General features: G+C 44.5%; 1 protein-coding gene across 6 annotated transcripts in view; it reads left to right on the top strand.

Moving 5' to 3' along the window:
• Positions 1–21161, top strand: part of LOC306923765 (uncharacterized protein) — an 81969-nt gene extending 60808 nt beyond the window's left edge. For 3 of the 6 annotated variants that reach the window (XM_079502054.1, XM_079502058.1, XM_079502053.1), the window contains 6 exons: positions 944–1022; positions 2452–2586; positions 5372–5512; positions 11069–11140; positions 16231–16271; positions 19294–21161. In XM_079502054.1, coding sequence (XP_079358180.1) covers positions 944–1022; positions 2452–2586; positions 5372–5512; positions 11069–11140; positions 16231–16269 — 466 coding nt within the window. In that variant the 3' untranslated portion in view covers positions 16270–16271; positions 19294–21161. The other 3 variants (XM_079502056.1, XM_079502057.1, XM_079502055.1) reach the window with 3 other exon arrangements.
• The last annotated feature ends 280 nt before the right edge of the window (positions 21162–21441 follow it).

Here is a 21441-nt window from a genome sequence, read left to right as displayed (position 1 = left end):
TCCTTATCTTAGGTGGAGATCTAAACTGTTGGATCTCTTCTAAGCTGGATCGCTGATCCTCCACCAGAACTCATACACCCCTGAAATCTGCCAAGGTGATTCAGAACTTTATGGAACTCTGTCTGACCCATGGCGTTTATTCAACCCCTCTAAAAAAAATTATACACCTTTTTCTCTAACGTACAGTACATCACACTTACTGTACAGTCAGTCACCTCGATTACTCTCTACTAGTAGATACCGGTAATAGAATTCTTCTCGAGGTCACGTGCACACATCCGCCTGGGTGACAGCAGACTGCTGGGCGAGCACTGGCGCTTTGGCAGATCAGATCAACACATATATGGAATGAATTCTGTACTGGCCATATATGGAGGCGTGTCTTGAGTGTACAGGGTTTGATGACCTTTTCTTGGCTTACGCAGAGGGAATCACTTTATTTTGCAGTTATTCCTGAATTACATCCCCCAACCCTTTTTAACTACAGACCCAGTGATGAACTATCAAACTAAACTATCCTTCTGACTTCAAGTGGTGAAGCTACGGTGTGACCAAAATGGCACTGTGTGTGTGTGTGTGTGTGTGTGTGTGTGTGTGTGTGTGTGTGTGTGTGTGTGTGCACGCGCGCACGTGTAATGTATTTGATTTGTTTTGTTTTTCCCTTGTGTTCCTCCTTCCTCTCCCTCCTGTTATGTTATGTTATGTAAAAACAAAAACAATACAAAAACATTAAAAAAAGAGCATGCGAATGAGCAAACTTTACCAAGACACTGAAAGGTTGTGCCTTTATCATAAGTCATATGATGGTGTCCCATGTAAATAAATTGCAGATCTGTGAGCTTGTAAATCAGCAATTCTTTCTACTGGACACGTCATATGACTCAGCATAAATCAGGCTTTAACCATACTAAAGACCACTGTGTTGCTCATCTCATCTACATAGTGGCACAGTCAGAGCGGCCCACACTCCCATTGTCTCCAAGATCGGCAACCGACTGGAAATGTACACTTCTGCCTTACAGGTGAGACACACCTGTTCATCTACAGCAGGGGTTCTCAACCCGTGGTTTTTTTTTTGCAACTGAATGGCTGGAAAATGGAAATGAAGAGTTTACATATAGTACACATAGTACATGCTTACACCTTCCATAATGATTATATCTGGTTTCAGTATTTATTTATGGTGTATTGTCTCTATTATTAAGGTTATTGTAGCAGTCAATTTATATTGGGGGTCGGGAGGGGGCGGGGCGGGGGTCCCGAGACATTACCAAAGCATTTCCGGGGGTCCCCGGCCAAAAACGTTGAGAACCCCTGATCTACAGCAGGGGTTCTCAAATTGTGATCCCGGGCCCCCCAGGGGTCCTTGAGGGGGATCCAGGAGGTTCCCAGCTGAATTTGTCAATTTGTCAGAATTTGGAATATAAAAAAACCCCCCCAAAGAATAAAACATTTTAAATATTGCATGTGCAATGCATTACATATTTTCAGATGGGGGTCAGTGAGCAAATACGTACATATTATTTTGTCTCCCCCTGTGACCCATTTTCACTAGTGAAAATTGCAGCTGCGATTCGACACGTTGTGAGCTTGTAGATGTGTCATTTTCACTATCCATAAAAAGATTTGTTTTTGTAATTTATGGAATTTAATTCATGGAATGAATACTGGGCCTCATGTCGGACTATTGGCATGTCGGACTATGTACTCTGTACTACGTACTATGTACTGCCTCTCATCATGTCTCTCAACACATTTGTTCCTTACTAAACAAAACTCAGCTTCCCATCATGCACCTGTGCCCAGTGTGAAACTCAACTGCACTACTTTGTCACCTGTTGGTACCAAGCCCCCAGTAAGGCTATCCATATCCAACGTTGAAGATGCCACTACCTACTGGCGAAATGTGGAATTGCAGCACTTTAATGGAAGTGGACGGACGTTCATGACCTCAAAATTGAGGTCCGCGGCTAGGCTAGGCTAAACTTCCGCTCGCTCCAGCCATTGAGTTATAATTATACTTCCGGAAGTCTTCCGGGTGCTTCAAAACGCCACTGAGCAACTTCCACTGAAATGAATAGCGGGGGGGGGGGGGGGGGGGGGGGGGGGGGCTAACGCTCCGGTTCGGTCACCATCCTTTATAGCTCTATGGTTGGTATACCCTAAACAGACACAGACAGACAGAGGGACCCTAAACAGACAGATGTTCATTGGAGTGGCTGCACCACTCAAAAACAACCCATAAAAATGTGTCCGAGACCCACAAATGGGTCGAACCCACAGCAGGCTACCATCCTCATCCGGCGGTCCATACAGCCAGCGATACGGCTGCCCATGACAAGACAACACACATGTAGACTACTGTGACCTACAGTACAGTAATAATAGCATCAACACAGAAGAATCCATGTTTCTCACTTTCCTTTCGTGACTATAATGTATTTTCTGCAGGGAAACAAAGACGTCAAATCCCCCAAGTCTGCTGTGGCTGACATTCCTACAGGAGGGACTCGCAGCATCAAGAGCATGTGGGAGAAGGGCATTACTGTCAGCAGCTCCCCTGATAGCCCTGCTTCCTCTAATAAGGTAAGGGAAGCTCCCCTGATAGCCCTGCTTCCTCTAATAAGGTAAAGGAAACACAAGCGAGAGAGAGAGAGAGAGAGACAGAGAGACAGAGAGAGACAGAGACAGAGACAGAGACAGAGACAGAGACAGAGAGAGAGGGAGAGAGAGAGAGAGACAGAGACAGAGACAGAGAGAGAGACAGAGACAGACATGGAAGTGGGTAGGAGGCGCATCCGCTTTCTCCCTTAATCATCAAAAGAGCTTCCGTGTTCCAGACTGTATGACCGGAAGCATTTGAAAATTGTGGTCAGTCTGGCCAAGCGAGACTAGAGAGAGAGAAAGAGATACCTTTGACCATATTTAGCTTGCTGTCCCCATGTTGGGCAACTCATCGGTGGAAACTGATGAGTTCACTCACTAGTGAACTCAAAGTATACATGTTTTGGACATTACACAGGTCGCCGTGTTGTCATTTATGTTTTTAAACACGGCAGATTAGAAAATTGATAGGCCTACTGACCATTGGTTGTACCCTACCTTTTGCGATACATTGTGGAATAAGGGTGTTAGGTTTTAAAGTTCAAACTGGAGCCACAAACCACCAGGAAACAAGGATTTCAATTGTCCAGTTTTATTTTGCAGGATAATGAATAAAGGTTGACATTGGGTTCAAATGATTGCCATTTCTTTTTTTTTAACCTTTATTTAACCAGTAAAAACCACATTGAGACTGAAGTCTCTTTTACAAGTGTAAACTGGCCAAGACAAGAGGCAAAATAAGTGACACAGCTCTGCCAGTAACAAAAGAAATACACAACAAAAAACAGGACAGACATACAATGCTCATAAATACAGAACCCACTACCAAGAAGCTCAAAGGGAGAACAGGAACGTTTAGTAACACGACCAATAAGGACTAATAAATAAAAACTAAGCAACGGAAATTGCTAGTAGACTAAAAGCAGACATTTGCTATACGTCAAAGCAGGAGCAGTGTTTGGGAAGTGTGCCCATGGCAGTCCTTTTAAAGCTCACTAGGGGAATCACAGCAGCCAGTTTGAGTCTGGTCTGTAGGTCATTCCAAGACCAGGGTCCGAAATAAGAAATGCTTTTTTTTCCAGCCTCAGATTTTGTTGGGGGCACGACATAGCGTAACCAAGCATTTGATCATGGTTCTATAAATAAACAAAGAAAATAAACGAGTTATAGTATCTTTCTATATAAACATTAAATTATAAAGTATGGCCTTTAATCATATATTTAATATTGCATATTATTCAAACAATATTTAGCCATATATCTAGAAAGTTCACAATATAAATCAAAATATCAATACAAATCAAATGCATCAATTCTTGAAGATAATCCACATCATTGAGGATAACTTACATTGATACAAGATCAAAAGACGCATTGGCAAACATCTGCATCCACAGAGCGAACACAAAGGTGGCTAGTGTGCATGTGTTTGAAGACAAAGGACAAGTGAGCCTCATCCAGGCCTGCTTTATTGGGAGGAAGTGAGAGGGAGGAAGTGAGGGAGGCAGTGAGGCACTGCCACAGGTACTTCCTGAACCACTGTGGAGTCTCCTTGTGGAGCGGAGGGGAAATGAATCAAAGGGTATAATAATGATCACTCATTTTATTTCAGTAGTATACATTCAAACACCACTCAAACTGAATAATCACTACTGTATATAGTACACTATAGGGCAGTGGTTCCCAAACTCTTTCATGTCAAGGACCCCCAAATTGACACTAATCAGCCTGTGGACCCCCATTTGAAAAAGATATGCCAGGGACCCCCATAAGAAAATATTTGTATGGCTCTAGCAGTGATTTTCAACCCGTTTAATTTCAAGGACCCCCAATTTGACATGCATTAGGCTACGGACCCCCCATTTAATAGCATTTATATCTCTGGGACCCCCAGTTTATATTGGAAAATCAATGCTAATTTAACTCTGAGAGCGTACAAATGGAACCATTTGGTTCCATTTGTACACTCTCTGAGTTACAGACCCATAAGGGTCCATTTGGTTCCAAATAATGATTTAGCTGGGTCCCCCAGGAACTCCCTCAAGTACCCCTGGGGGTCCCCGGACCCCACTTTGGGAACCACTGCTATAGGGAGTATGGAATACGGAGTGATTTCGGACACCGCCAGAGAAACAGAAAAAACGAGTTTACAGTGAAATAGGAGGGGGCAGACAGTACTACTGTAGCTCTATTAATGACCGCTGATATCTCTCCCAGGATGGAGACAGTACTGTAGCTCTATTAATGACCGCTGATATCTCTCCCAGGATGAGACAGTAGACTGTAGCTCTATTAATGACCGCTGATATCTCTCCCAGGATGAGACAGTAGACTGTAGCTCTATTAATGACCGCTGATATCTCTCCCAGGATGTACTGTAGCTCTATTAATGACCGCTGATATCTCTCCCAGGATGTACTGTAGCTCTATTAATGACCGCTGATATCTCTCCCAGGATGTACTGTAGCTCTATTAATGACCGCTGATATCTCTCCCAGGATGTACTGTAGCTCTATTAATGACCGCTGATATCTCTCCCAGGATGTACTGTAGCTCTATTAATGACCGCTGATATCTCTCCCAGGATGTACTGTAGCTCTATTAATGACCGCTGATATCTCTCCCAGGATGTACTGTAGCTCTATTAATGACCGCTGATATCTCTCCCAGGATGTACTGTAGCTCTATTAATGACCGCTGATATCTCTCCCAGGATGGGGGGAGACAGTACTGTAGCTCTATTAATGACCGCTGATATCTCTCCCAGGATGCCGCTGGGATCAAAGTTGGCGTGGCTGGACGCGTCAACAGCTGGATGGCCAATAAACCTGCAGAGGTGAAGGAGGAGAAGACACAAGCAGCACCGGCCCCAGAACCAGAACCTGAACCGGTCAAACCAGCAGCAGTAGTAAGGCCTTAATCAAATGTCCCCTACTCCCCTCATGAGCATTACATTCACAGGCAGGAGGGGAATATTTTCTTAACCACTTAAATAAGCCCCATATCACTTCTTGGTAAAACAAATACCGAAAATAAACAATGTACTCACAAGCTCACGACACATCGCGGTTTGATGCATTGTGATCTTGTAAATCGGCTAATTTTGCAAATCTCAGATTAAAAATGTTAAAATGGATTTTGATACATTTTGACAAAATCTGAACAAATGTTTAAAATTTGCCCAAAATAGGGACGCCAATGGTTAATAATTAAATTGTTAAATTGAGATATGATCAAACATATCATACAGTGTACATTTCCCAAAAGGAAACAACATTTATTGAATTCAGTCTGTCCAGAAACAGGGATAAAAATGAGGGTAGGTACCCTCACAAAAAACATGCAGTAATCCTGGTCTCTAAACTGCCTCCCCCTGGCCAGCCGGGGCGCCTGATGGAGGGGAAAGGAACTGGTTGGAATAACGTGTTCCTTCCACGCGCTACATCCAATCGGGGAAACTCACCCCTGTCAGGTGTAAAGGAGCAACTTGGACACTCAGGCATGAAGGAAGCATGAGTTCAAGTCCGTTGCTCTCCCCATGTCCCCCATATATGGGGACTAGGTTGGCGGAGGGTGTGTAGAACCCAGGATCACATTAGATAATTGACACAGGGGTGAAAATAGGTTACAAAATCGTGGGATAAAAATTATATTAAAAAAAAAAAATGAATGAGGGGATATCAAAAGGATGATCCCCCCAACAAATCAAACGTTGACTGTAGGTACAGTACCACTCACAGAACAGTGTCATATCCACTGTAGATACCACTCACAGAACAGTGTCATATCCACTGTAGATACCACTCACAGAACAGTGTCATATCCACTGTAGATACCACTCACAGAACAGTGTCATATCCACTGTAGATACCACTCACAGAACAGTGTCATATCCACTGTAGATACCACTCACAGAACAGTGTCATATCCACTGTAGATACCACTCACAGAACAGTGTCATATCCACTGTAGATACCACTCACAGAACAGTGTCATATCCACTGTAGATACCACTCACAGAACAGTGTCATATCCACTGTAGATACCACTCACAGAACAGTGTCATATCCACTGTAGATACCACTCACAGAACAGTGTCATATCCACTGTAGATACCACTCACAGAACAGTGTCATATCCACTGTAGATACCACTCACAGAACAGTGTCATATCCACTGTAGATACCACTCACAGAACAGTGTCATATCCACTGTAGATACCACTCACAGAACAGTGTCATATCCACTGTAGATACCACTCACAGAACAGTGTCATATCCACTGTAGATACCACTCACAGAACAGTGTCATATCCACTGTAGGTACCACTCACAGAACAGTGTCATATCCACTGTAGGTACCACTCACAGAACAGTGTCATATCCACTGTAGATACCACTCACAGAACAGTGTCATATCCACTGTAGATACCACTCACAGAACAGTGTCATATCCACTGTAGATACCACTCACAGAACAGTGTCATATCCACTGTAGATACCACTCACAGAACAGTGTCATATCCACTGTAGGTACAGTACCACTCACAGAACAGTGTCATATCCACTGTAGATACCACTCACAGAACAGTGTCATATCCACTGTAGGTACCACTCACAGAACAGTGTCATATCCACTGTAGATACCACTCACAGAACAGTGTCATATCCACTGTAGATACCACTCACAGAACAGTGTCATATCCACTGTAGGTACAGTACCACTCACAGAACAGTGTCATATCCACTGTAGATACCACTCACAGAACAGTGTCATATCCACTGTAGGTACCACTCACAGAACAGTGTCATATCCACTGTAGGTACCACTCACAGAACAGTGTCATATCCACTGTAGGTACAGTACCACTCACAGAACAGTGTCATATCCACTGTAGGTACAGTACCACTCACAGAACAGTGTCATATCCACTGTAGGTACAGTACCACTCACAGAACAGTGTCATATCCACTGTAGGTACCACTCACAGAACAGTGTCATATCCACTGTAATTCTGTTCATGCTATCGTGTGCATTTACTGCACACATCAACAACCTCACTGTTGTGCTTGTCCCATAGACTGGACGTAAGTTTAGTGACACCACATGGACAACAACCTCACTGTTGTGCTTGTCCCATAGACTGGACATAAGTTTAGTGGCACCACATGGACAACAACCTCACTGTTGTGCTTGTCCCATAGACTGGACGTAAGTTTAGTGACACCACATGGACAACAACCTCACTGTTGTGCTTGTCCCATAGACTGGACGTAAGTTTAGTGACACCACATGGACAACAACCTCACTGTTGTGCTTGTCCAATAGACTGGACGTAAGTTTAGTGACACCACATGGACAACAACCTCACTGTTGTGCTTGTCCCATAGACTGGACGTAAGTTTAGTGACACCACATGGACAACAACCTCACTGTTGTGCTTGTCCCATAGACTGGACGTAAGTTTAGTGACACCACATGGACAACAACCTCACTGTTGTGCTTGTCCCATAGACTGGACGTAAGTTTAGTGACACCACATGGACAACAACCTCACTGTGGTGCTTGTCTCATAGACTGGACGTAAGTTTAGTGACACCACATGGACAATTCAACAACCTCACTGTTGTGCTTGTCCCATAGACTGGACGTAAGTTTAGTGACACCACATGGACAACAACCTCACTGTTGTGCTTGTCCCATAGACTGGACGTACGTTTAGTGACACCACATGGACAACAACATCACTGTTGTGCTTGTCCCATAGACTGGATGTAAGTTTAGTGACACCACATGGACAATTCCCTACCTAGCATTTGAGGAAAAACAATTATTATCCATCTGTCAAATGTTGAGAAAAGCCTCTCATAGTGTGTAACTCTATACAGTGCCTGCTTTGAAAATGTGTTTTGAAAGAATGTATTAGTTTCTTAGTTAACCCATTTTGACCTGAGATCAGATTCTAAAAATGTCTTCTACATCCTGACAGTTTTCTGAAAAAGCTATGTTTCTATGTCAGTGGTTCTTCGATTTTTCAAAAATAGCAGATCTACAAGCTCGTAGCGCGCCACTCGGTGGCGCGCTACGAGCTTGTAGATCTGCTATTTTTCAATAGCTAAAGCATAACATAATGCTAACACCAAAAGGGGTTCCCGCCCACCACTTGAAAAGTTGAACCCTATATACCTAGCTGACCAGGGCTCTAGGTCCACTCCTTCTTTGCACCTATTCTCTTCACTGAAATAAGCACACAACGTGTCGCAATGTGGCACGTTGTGAGGTTGTAGATCTGCTATTTTCACCAAACCTTTGCTCCAGAATAGAGAATAGAGCTAGGGTCCTTAATGGTACGCTGCTGGAAATAATCTGATAAAACTATCTTGTTACCTACCGTTTGATAAACAGTACACACAGTGTTTCTGGTGCCAGGTGGCTGAATGCCAACATATCACCTTGCACTCCTGTTTCGGCACCCTTCTATGGCCACAATAACTCATGTTGACCTCGGTAGTTATTTTAAGATTAACTTACACCTCATTCTTTAGATTCACTGTAGTAGGCAAAACAGAACTCTCATTGTTGCAATGCCTGTTTGCTATGTGCAAAAATGCATTTACTTTACGTCTGGCCAAACAGTCTCTCAATCTATATTTGACGATCGGATCGAGCACCACTTCCTGTTGAGGAATCCTTCAGCCAAGGACAAACAAGCAAAAAACAAAAACAGTTTCATAAGCATTCATACAGCAGCAATTGTGTGTAGTTTCGTTGCCTGGCATTGTAATGTCGTGTAGTAATGGCTTGATACCATCATAATCCATCATCATAATTTCTAAAGGATTGGATGAAGGAGGCCATATAGTTACTGTATGGTAGACATTGTATCGTCTCTTCTTTTATTAGGGACTGCTACCAGTTATACCAAGGACACACTTGACTACACTGTGTCTGCATGTGTAGGGGCATTGCTGAGTGACGTATTGCATTATTCCTACTTGGAAGTTACGAGGGAGATATCTTCAGTGTCGTATGTCTAGAGGAATGGTCATAACCTTGAGTTTACTGATGTTACAACACTTCCACCCCATGGGAAGAAGTTGTACAGCAGTCTACTACTTGGAATTATACTTAGGACAATTATTACTACTACAATTGTTACATGATTAAGCAGACGCTTTTATCCAGAAGTGTGTGATCAGAGTACTGTAAATGTCATGAAGCTTGGTCACTAAATAACAGAGTCAATGGTCACACAATTAAACAATTTAGGCCTGACCTCAAAATTAAAAAAAATCTTCTAAATCCTCCAGTTTTCTGAAATAAATATTTTTCAAAAATAGCAGACCTACGATCTCGTAGCGTGCCACTCGGTGGCGCGCTATGAGCTTGTAGATCTGCTATTTTTCAATAGCTAAAGCATAACATAATGCTAACACCAAAAGGGGTTCCCGCCCAAAATGCGTTAAACAATTTAGTGCTTCAAAGAAACTATAGGATATTCTGTGATTGAACCACTGTGTTTCTGTTATAGATGTCAAACATTGTGTGTTTACTGCCATGTGTTATTTTCTTCTACTTTGCTAGCCCTTCAGCTTTCCCTTTGTTCAGCTTGGCTTCCTTTCAGCCTTTTCTGTCCTCTCCCTTCCTTACTGCTGACATTGGAAAAGGTACAGACAACCGTATGTTTACTAAAGTACTGTACAATTTGGGTTGTTAATTCAACTCTGAGAATTACAGACCTGCAAGGGTTTGTTTCCCCACTATCAATCATTTAAAGGACCACTTCACCACTTTTCAACTTCTCTTCCTATAATTGGTCCTAACTAATGTTCATGATAAAATACCAAAAAAATGTCCTACTCAGTCTGTGTCTCATAGGAAGGCTGTGGGCAGTTCAGAAACCCGTCCACCAGTGACATCATCGATGGTGAATCCAAGCTAATAGAAATGGCAGGCTTTCTTTTCCTGAAAAGTTGCAATGCAAAAGTTGAAGCCATCGTTCTCACGATAATACAAATCTAAATATATTTTAAAACAAATCTTGTTTAAAAAAAAATCTGCCTAATGATGATGTCACTGGTGGACGGGTGTCCGAACTGCCCAAAGCCCTCCTATGAGACACAGACTGAGTAGGAAAAAATGGTGGTGTTTTATCATGAACATTAGTGAGGACCAATTATATGAAGAGATGTTGAAAAGTGGTGAAGTGGTCCTTTAATAGCTGGGGACCCCCACTGGAATCCCCTGAGGACCCCTAGGCGGGACACCTACCAGCCCCATGTTAAGAACCTCTGCAAAACACTATTTTGCTAAAAGATGATACGTTATTAGAGTTTATCAGGCTTTGCCCGATGAAATGACACAATAATGGGGATTACTAGGATTAGTATCAGATGATAATATTTGGATTTCAGGGTTGTAGCTTCAAGCTACAGATAATATTTTTTGCGATTGATCATCACAGGAAGTGAAACCCAGCGATGTTGGCAACAAGCGTGGCCCCTGGGAGACAAAGAAGACCTCCACGCCTGCTAAGGTACAAAGAGCAAGCTGAACACAACCTGCAGAGTAACGACAATTAATGTCCATCTTGTTGAGCTTTAAAGTGACGTACATGCTTGTTTGTTTCATTCAGTCTACCTAAAGGCCGTGCCTTCAGAGGTAACTGTATTGGAATGTGGCTTAATTTAACACAGTGATTCTCAACCTTTAGAATTTAAAGGACCCTCAGTTTGATATGCATTTATAGGCCCATTTGATACGATTTCTACCTCTGGGACCCCAAAATCTACACTGTCAAATCCTCAGTGTTAATATACTGTAACTTCGACTTAAAGGAGCATTCAGTGATTTGGGTGATTTGGAAAACCACCCAGTCCACCCCGGTAACAAAATGTGCACATGCACGCTCTACAGTGGGGGAAAGTGCAACAGGCCAACAGCATGTACACCAAGGCCCGCCCCCACTCGATCATGATTGGAGGAAGGCCCCTCTCATCCTGATTGGATGAAGGCTTTGCCACCCGCCACCAAAACTGAAACTAGGGTTTTTTGACCCCAGGGGCTCACTGGGGACAGGGAGGAACTCCTTATATGGTCAGCACACTCTATAGTAGGGAGGATTATCCAGAAAAAAAGAAAAAATAAGTGATATTTGAATTAAGTCAAATCACTGAATATACCTTTAAGGGTACATTTTGTCCAATTTGTATACACGGTCAGAGTTACAGACCCATAAAGGTCCATTTGGTTCCTAACAATGTGAAATTTAGCTGGAGGCCCACTGGAACCCCCTCAAGGACTTCTAGGGGTCCCTGGACCCCGCGTTGAGAACCACTGGCTTAGCGTAATGCACGTACCACTCTGCACACGGTGTGTGATCGCTGTGGTGATTGCACTGGTTCCACTGGTTGCACTGGGGTGGCGGTGGCTCAGTAGCCTGGCTAATAAACCAGACTAATATCACACAACACTGTCGCGGTATATCAGTCTGGGCTGGCTCCACTTGGATTTCATTTCCCGGGGGGCGGGTTCAAACATTTTCTCTTTGACGCAATTGGTCAGAGCTACTGTCAGTCAAAAGTCTCAAGCATTGAACGTCACTGTACCAAAGCCCGCCCATATTGCATACCGTGTCCCGATTGGTCCGACCTGTTCTCGATTGTAGGAAAGAGGCGTGCTACTGAGCCTCGCCAGACCGAAATCCGCTGGTAGGCAACTTTTTTTTGCCAACGGCTGATTCGGTCTGGTTTATTAACCAGGCTAGTGGCTCAGGGGTAGAGTGCCTGGATGGGAACCGCAAGGTTGCCAGTTCAAACCTGGGCTCCCCCAGAGTTACTGTCGAAGTGTCCTTGAGCAAGACACTGAACCCCTAATTGCTCCCGATGTGCTAGTTGGTGCCTTGCATGGTTTCCGCTGCCATCGGTGTATGAATGTGTGGGTGAATGTAAGGCACAATCTATGTAAAGTGCCTTGGATAAAGGCGCTATATAAATGCACCATTTACCATTCCATGAACCCTACAACCTACTGTATCACCGTGAAGTGTTGTGACTGCATCACGCCGTATTGGGCATATTTTTGTAAATGCAACATACTGTATGTGTATGGCTATGATTATTTGCCAATATGGCCTCAAGGAAATTTAATTGCATTCTGGGATCTGGAGTTCTGTGGAAACGTCTCTGATGTGGTTTCTCAACTGGACCACGGACAGATCTCTCCTTGTCATACTTGGCGATGATCTATGCGATGTTAGGGGATAAGTTGGCTGCACGACACGGCAGTTTGGCATGGATAACTGCATTACAGAAACAATATAACGGTACAGAAATACCATACAGTATATAGTTCATGTGGTTATGCTTTGATACAATACTGCACCTCATGCAATTTTAAAGATCGAAGTGCTCCAGAAAACTGTTTGACATGCAATTTTCACCCAATACTCAACGTGTGTGTAGCTCTGTGTGTTTAAGTTTAAGTTTGCGTGGGATGGCTTTACATCTGGTGAGAGTTTTGCTGAATGCATCTGTCTTTAGGGAAATAAGAAGTGGCTTTCTTGTGGATTGCTTTAGATAGTATGATCTCACCCTGCACTGCACAATCCTGAGTGTAAACTTAAATGAAAACTGAGAATGTTACAGTGCACCCGACCTGAACCTAACCTGACTCCGCCAGATGGGGCAGCAGAGAGTACACTCTGCTGCCCCATCTGGCGGAGTCAGGTTAACCTGAACCCACTCACTGCACTTTACACTTTACACAGTAACATAAATGCCATGTGATAATTTAACTAGGGGGGTGTAAACATTGACCCATATAGCCCGGCAGCTTAAGGCCATATTTTAGCAAAATGTGGACGCGGCGGACAAAAGCGCCAATATTTTTCCACATGCTCTCCATAACCATACGTTTCATTTTGGAAGGGGGGCCACGTCATCAAGATGTCAGAAGGCGGCCATCTTGGTGTTCAAAGATGGCCGCCATGTAATATCTATAAGTGCCGCTATCTCGGCTTCTAAGCCACTTAGAAGGTCAATCTTGGTGTCAAAATATACATTATCTGGGTCAAGGAATGCAATAAGGTCATTGAGAATATCACTATATGTTTATTTGTGCCAATATCAAATAAATACGGTCATTCTAGCAACATATTTACATAATCTTCATCTTTAAATGATCTGTCACAATTACAACTGCAAAGAGCTGTGCAATTCCAGTGTGCCTTCTGACATGAGCATCTTGCACCACAACCCTTTTTACAACCGCACTTTACCAGTTCATTGCAGGCTTTTGACGAGTGCTCCACACAGGAAGCCAGACCTGGTTGTCGACATCCAATGTCCATCCCCATCCTTCTGGACTGGGTGTTGGCTGCTGGGCCAGTTCAGACGTGGCCCAGATCCCAGACTGGTATACAACTCGCTTCACGTGCTGCAGCAGTGAATCTTGTGTTGGTGGAATGTGTTCCATCGTTTTGTTCTTCTGGCAGAACCATTCTCGCCATGCTTCATTGACAGATTCCAAATCACTTGTTTTGTCATACATGATGACTGTAAAGCGCTCAAGAAGCTGAAAGTGTTGGGCATCTATGGTCACATTAGTGTATGGATTTTCTGTCATGTAGGTGAAGGCCTGGGTGACCTCAGGGTAGGAATTCCAAGCCACCCATGCTGACTTCTTCCCTTTCCCACCGAATGCTGTTGTGTCACAGCCTGTGTAACAGTGGAAGACCGGAAGTGCTGTGGACTTGTCTTTGCCCAGAGCATGGCAGATGGTGTTTATATGAACATTGGTGTAGTTTTTGGTCTTCATTACATCTGGCATCACAGTGGTTGGCACAGACATTAGCCACTACATGCTGCCATGTAACCATGAAGAGGCAGACACCAGGATAGTGATTCACCTGCTTGATGCCCTGGTACATGGCTGTTCTACCTGCTTGATACGCACTGTGGATACGGATGTTGTTGTTATCCTCATCGGTAAGTTCCATGCCCTGTTCACCAAGTATCCAGCTGCAGACATCTGGGTCGCTTTTGGCACTGGCAAAAACTACACCAATGTTCATATAAACACCATCTGCCATGCTCTGGGCAAAGACAAGTCCACAGCACTTCCGGTCTTCCACTGTTACACAGGCTGTGACACAACATCAGCATTCGATGGGAAAGGGAAGAAGTCAGCATGGGCGGCTTGGAATTCCTACCCTGAGGTCACCCAGGCCTTCACCTACATGACAGAAAATCCATACACTAATGTGACCATAGATGCCCAACACTTTCAGCTTCTTGAGCGCTTTACAGTCATCATGTGATTTGTGATTTGGAATCTGTCAATGAAGCACGGCGAGAATGGACATGGACATTGGATGTCGACAACCAGGTCTGGCTTCCTGTGTGGAGCACTCTACCTATGGTGTCAAAAGCCTGCAATGAACTGGTAAAGTGCAGTTGTAAAAAGGGTTGTGGTGCAAGATGCTCATGTCAGAAGGCACACTGGAATTGCACAGCTCTTTGCAGTTGTAACTGTGACAGATAATTTGAAGTTGAAGATTATGTAAATATGTTGCTAGAATGACCGTATTTATTTGATATTGGCACAAATAAACATCTAGTGATATTCTCAATGACCTTAATGCATTCCTTGACCCAGATAATGTATATTTTGACACCAAGATTGACCTTCTAAGTGGCTTAGAAGCCGAGATAGCGGCACTTATAGATATTACATGGCATCCATCTTTGAACGCCAAGATGGCCGCCTTCTGACATCTTGCTGACGTGGCCCCCCTCTCAAAATGAAACGTATGGCTATGGAGAGCATGTGGAAAACAATTGGCGCTTTTGTCCGCCGCGTCCACATAATTTCTCTAAGCTACCGGACTAATATGGTCATTGTTAATTTAAAGGTATATTCAGTGATTTGACTTAATTCAAATATCACTTATTTTTTCTTTTTTTCTGGATAATCCTCCCTACTATAGAGTGTGCTGACCATATAAGGAGTTCCTCCCTGTCCCCAGTGAGCCCCTGGGGTCAAAAAACCCTAGTTTCAGTTTTGGTGGCGGGTGGCAAAACCTTCATCCAATCAGGATGAGTGGGGCCTTCCTCCAATCATGATCGAGTGGGGGCGGGCCTTGGTGCACATGCTGTTGGCCTGTTGCACTTCCCCCCACTGTAGAGCGTGCATGTGCACATTTTGTTACCGGGGCGGACTGGGTGGTTTTCCAAATCACCCAAATCACTGAATGCTCCTTTAAGGCCTATTCATAGTCTGGATTTTCGGTGGTGAGGTGACCACCGGAGCTGAAATAACGTTGAGCGGTGGTGAGTAAAAACAGAGAGAAGGGCTGGAGCGGTGGCGGTGGTTTGCTCTTCGCCGCGGCTTGTGACGTCATGTTGTAGTTCGGTGGTCACCTCACCACCGGAAATCCAGACTATGTATGAGCCTTAACTCCCTCCCTCAGACTTAGATTTGCACCACAGATTTGACTGTGCATTAATGATAGTCCTTTGGACAGCTCCAAAACTGGATTACGTTAATCCTTAAGAAGGTGCAATGAATGGTGTTTCTATGGTCAGCTCCAAATAAATAAATACTTCCTTTCCAATGTGTTTACAGGTGGCCGTTGGAGGAAGGAGCAAGTTTGGCGCAAAATAATGGTAAGTGTAAAGTGTATGTTCTGCACATCAAACTAAGACCCGATTAGACTTAAAAAATAGCTGTCAGGAGAAAGAGAGCGTGTCCTTTAGGTTAGACTTTGAGTGAAGGAGTGAGCCATGACAACCATTTTATAGCCCCCTGCAGTGGACAGAGCTATGCCCCTACCAAACCCACCCTACAGTGGACACAGCTATGCCCCTACCAAACCCCCTACAGTGGACACAGCTATGCCCCTACCAAACCCACCCTACAGTGGACACAGCTATGCCCCTACCAAACCCCCTACAGTGGACACAGCTATGCCCCTACCAAACCCCCTACAGTGGACACAGCTATGCCCCTACCAAACCCACCCTGCAGTGGACACAGCTATGCCCCTACCAAACCCACCCTGCAGTGGACACAGCTATGCCCCTACCAAACCCACCCTGCAGTGGACACAGCTATGCCCCTACCGAACCCACCCTGCAGTGGACACAGCTATGCCCCTACCAAACCCACCCTGCAGTGGACACAGCTATGCCCCTACCAAACCCACCCTGCAGTGGACACAGCTATGCCCCTACCAAACCCACCCCCTGCAGTGGACACAGCTATGCCCCTACCAAACCCACCCCCTGCAGTGGACACAGCTATGCCCCTACCAAACCCACCCTGCAGTGGACACAGCTATGCCCCTACCAAACCCACCCTGCAGTGGACACAGCTATGCCCCTACCAAGCCCCCTGCAGTGGACACAGCTATGCCCCTACCAAACCCACCCCCTCCAGTGGACACAGCTATGCCCCTACCAGTGGACACAGCTATGCCCCTACCAAACCCACCCCCTCCAGTGGACACAGCTATGCCCCTACCAGTGGACACAGCTATGCCCCTACCAAACCCACCCTAGCTGCAGTGGACACAGCTATGCCCCTACCAAACCCCCTGCAGTGGACACAGCTATGCCCCTACCAAACCCACCCTAGCTGCAGTGGACACAGCTATGCCCCTACCAAACCCCCTGCAGTGGACACAGCTATGCCCCTACCAGTGGACACAGCTATGCCCCTACCCCTGCAGTGGACACAGCTATGCCCCTACCCCTGCAGTGGACACAGCTATGCCCCTACCAGTGGACACAGCTATGCCCCCTAGTGGACACAGCTATGCCCCTACCCTGTAGTGGACACAGCTATGCCCTGTAGTGGACACAGCTATGCCCCTACCCCAGTGGACACAGCTATGCCCCTAACCCTGCAGTGGACACAGCTATGCCCCTACCCCAGTGGACACAGCTATGCCCCTACCCTGTAGTGGACACAGCTATGCCCCTACCCTGTAGTGGACACAGCTATGCCCCTACCCTGTAGTGGACACAGCTATGCCCTGTAGTGGACACAGCTATGCCCCTACCCCAGTGGACACAGCTATGCCCCTAACCCTGCAGTGGACACAGCTATGCCCCTACCCCAGTGGACACAGCTATGCCCCTACCAACCGAACCCACCCTAGCTGTCCACCATAAATAAAACGTTCCACTTGAACATTTTGACACCGGTCCGTTCCGTGACTAACGTCACCATGACCTTGTTTCCCAGTATAAAGAACGTTCCGGTCTTAGTCAGATGGCGATCATAGTTCACCCCATGCCACCTGCACGGGCCCGTCCAATGCCACATAGCGTCGTTCCACGCTGCAGCTGCTTGATTGTCACATTACGGCGGTGTGTTGGGGAGGATTACTAACTGTTTAGGCAGCAAAGTAGCCTCAAACGCCAGGCTTATTCACTCAGTACTAACGGTAAAGTGTTACAAAGCTTTACCAAACTTAATTAAAAGCTGTTATAGCAGAGTTTGCTAACTAAGCAAAGTAGCAATTGTAATGACGATAAGCAACATTAAATAATAGATTATTGCCACTAATAATGTGGCGCTGACTTTGACGAGATAATACACTTCTTCCTTACTTTATCCTCAAGCGGCTTACCCTAAATGCCAATTCAAAAGTAGTCCTTATGTACACTTTAACACCCCCCCCACACACACACACACACACACACACACACACACACACACACACACACATGTACACATGCACACACGCACTGTTGTGCCAGAGCTAGAACAATACAAATGGAAAAGTGTTTGTCAGGTTTTAGTTTCAGCCCTAAATAGTGTTCCTCATTTGTAACCTCCCCAATTCTTGATCAGAAATAGACCCCTGAGGAATGAAGTGAAGGGCAAATGACAATGTTACGGCTTCCACAGTACACTCAAAGCAGAGTCAGTCTCTACTGCAGTTATGTGTCAACAGACGCAGCACATTGCGCACATGACACACACAAGCACACACAGCACACACACATGCACACGCGCACACACACACGCACGCGCACGCACGCACGCACGCACACACACACGCCACACACACACACACACGCACACGTTTGCATTACTACACTTGGAAGGACATCAAACTTTTAGGACATACATTTTAAAAATTCCAATTAAAAAAAAACGTTTAACCTTTAACCTAAAGCCTTAGATACGAGCCTTAAACCTTAATCATGAACCACATGCAGGATCTTATTTCAAATGCTACTATACTTACTTAATGCTACTATACTTGTGCAGACATTTGACCCTCACAAGTATACTAATAACAGTACGCACAAACGCACGCACGCACGCACGCACGCACGCACGCACGCACGCACGCACGCACGCACGCACGCACACACACACACACACACACACACACACACACACACACACACACACACACACACACACACACACACACACACACACACACACACACACACACACACACACACACACACACACACACACACATACGTATTTGAAGATTTACCTCTTGGCTAACAGCCAGGAGGTTAATAATCTCTGCCACCTCCTAAAGTTTGATGGGCTATGCACATGGTTAAAAGCAATACTGACTGGTTCATTGAAAGGGAAATATATCATTTCTCTAACTCTCTCTCTGTCTCTCTCTCTCTTTCACCATCTCTATCTCAGCAGGTGTGAGACCGTAGCCGTCGGGATCCCACTTTGAAGGCCCAACCAAACCCAATATCAAAATCTAAACATTTTGATTCTCCTATAAAGGTTCTCATCAATATTGATACCAGAGGGACCAGGAGAACAACCGTTGTGCTTCAAAGTCTACAAATTATATTTTTAAAGTTGCTTTTGGCATGGCCCTTTTAAATTAGTTTGTTGTGTAATAGGACTGTTCAATGTTTTTTTCGGCCACTGCTGAAATATTGCATGAATGAAGGTTAGAAGAGTAGCTAATGGAGCAGCCACCTATTATAACATGTTTTCACAATTAAAATAGGAATAGTTTCAGTCTTAATTGATTCTAGTTGTTGTGTTGTGTGCTTTCTTTCTGACTATGCAATAGCCTACAGTATTTCAGGATAGATTTATATAATTCATTCATTAACAGGATTTTATGATTTCTCATCTTGAGTAATATGCAACGGCTCTAGTTTTATATTCCATAGAACCATCACTGCTTGTTCTGATTATATTAACCATGCTTTATTCAATGTGATATCTGAGCAGGCTGAATTTTTGCTGTGTCATGGCTAGCATTTTTTATTTTGTGACAGTACAATGTATTACCAGTTAACTGAATGTGGTTTGACTTGCCTGTAAATACTTGACTTTGAATTTGTTTCGCTAAAGAGTGGCGCTTCATAGATGACAGACCGCGGGGGCTTCATAGATGACAGACCACGGGGGCTTCATAGATGACAGACCACGGGGGCTTCATAGATGACAGACCAGGGGGCTTCATAGATGACAGACCACGGGGGCTTCATAGATGACAGACCAGGGCGCTTCATAGATGACAGACCACGGGGGCTTCATAGATGACAGACCAGGGCGCTTCATAGATGACAGACCACGGGGGCTTCATAGATGACAGACCAGGGCGCTTCATAGATGACAGACCGCGGGGGCTTCATAGATGACAGACCGCGGGTAGAGCATACATAATGTCACCGGCACATTCAGCCCAGGACTGTAACCAGAATACCACATTTTGCAAGCAGTTGTCTTTGTGTACAACATGGGGGTTATTGTGCCTTTTCGTCATGTGCAAATATAATAATGGAATTGTTTTGGGTTGTTTTTGACTGTTTGTATACAAGTGTATTTACTGTAATATCTGTTAACCACATGAAACCTACAGTAGTGTCCCTATTCTGGGGAAAACATTCAGCTGAAATTGCTGATACTTAAGCTCACTACGTATCGCATTGTGGCAGGAACAAAGGACGGGACTCTGGTCAACAAATATAGGATTTCAGTGGTTGACACAGTGATGAAGGCTGGATAGCCGAAACGTTTGTCCTTGGTTTCAAATATGAAATAAACTATTTGAACTACAGTCTTGGTGTGTGCGACCCACTACCCTTTATTCTGATATGTTTTGAACGGGTGGCGCACCTATAGTCAGAGCGCGGTGGTCATATGAAGATTGATCTAGTGGTTGACACATAAGTGACATAAAACAAATGTCTAAATTAAATTCTCTATGACCAAATTCTACCAAAAAGGAACTGTCATTCCAGCTTCTTGTTTACAATTGCCACTTTGCAATTCTATTTGCATTGCAGCAGCAGGAGGGGATGTTGATGCTGGGACAAGGGAAATGTTCACCCTACTGTACCGAAGCCTGTAATGAACAGATACTGTACTCTGGTGTGTCAGAGGAATTAATGCCTTATTGATCTCTATGTGCTTGAGAATCTGCCATAATGCATATTGTGGGTCTTTCAGATGAACTGTTTGTTGTTATGAAGGGTTTTATTTTAAGGTATGAACTTCTACTTTGTACTTTTGCTTCAGCAATAAAAAGAATGGAAGCCATATGTCGTTCGCCTTTGCTTTTATTTTTGGTTGACTGACAGGAGAGGCTTTTATTACCCTGCTTAACCCATTTTGACCTGAGATCAGATTCTAAAAATGTCTTCTACATCCTGACAGTTTTCTGAAAAAGCTATGTTATATGTCAGTCGTTTTTCGATTTAAAAAAAATAGCAGACCTACAAGCTCGCTATGAGCTTGTAGATCTGCTATTTTTCAATAGCTAAAGCATAACATAATGCTAACACCAAAAGGGGTTCCCGCCCAAAATGGGTTTTAAGGTAT

The sequence above is a fragment of the Electrona antarctica genome (genome assembly GCF_951216825.1).
Source record: "Electrona antarctica genome assembly, chromosome: 5".
NCBI classification, from domain to species: Eukaryota; Metazoa; Chordata; class Actinopteri; order Myctophiformes; family Myctophidae; genus Electrona; species Electrona antarctica.
The sequence above is the reverse complement of the archived record's forward strand: the minus strand, read 5'-3'. Positions and strand labels throughout refer to the sequence as shown.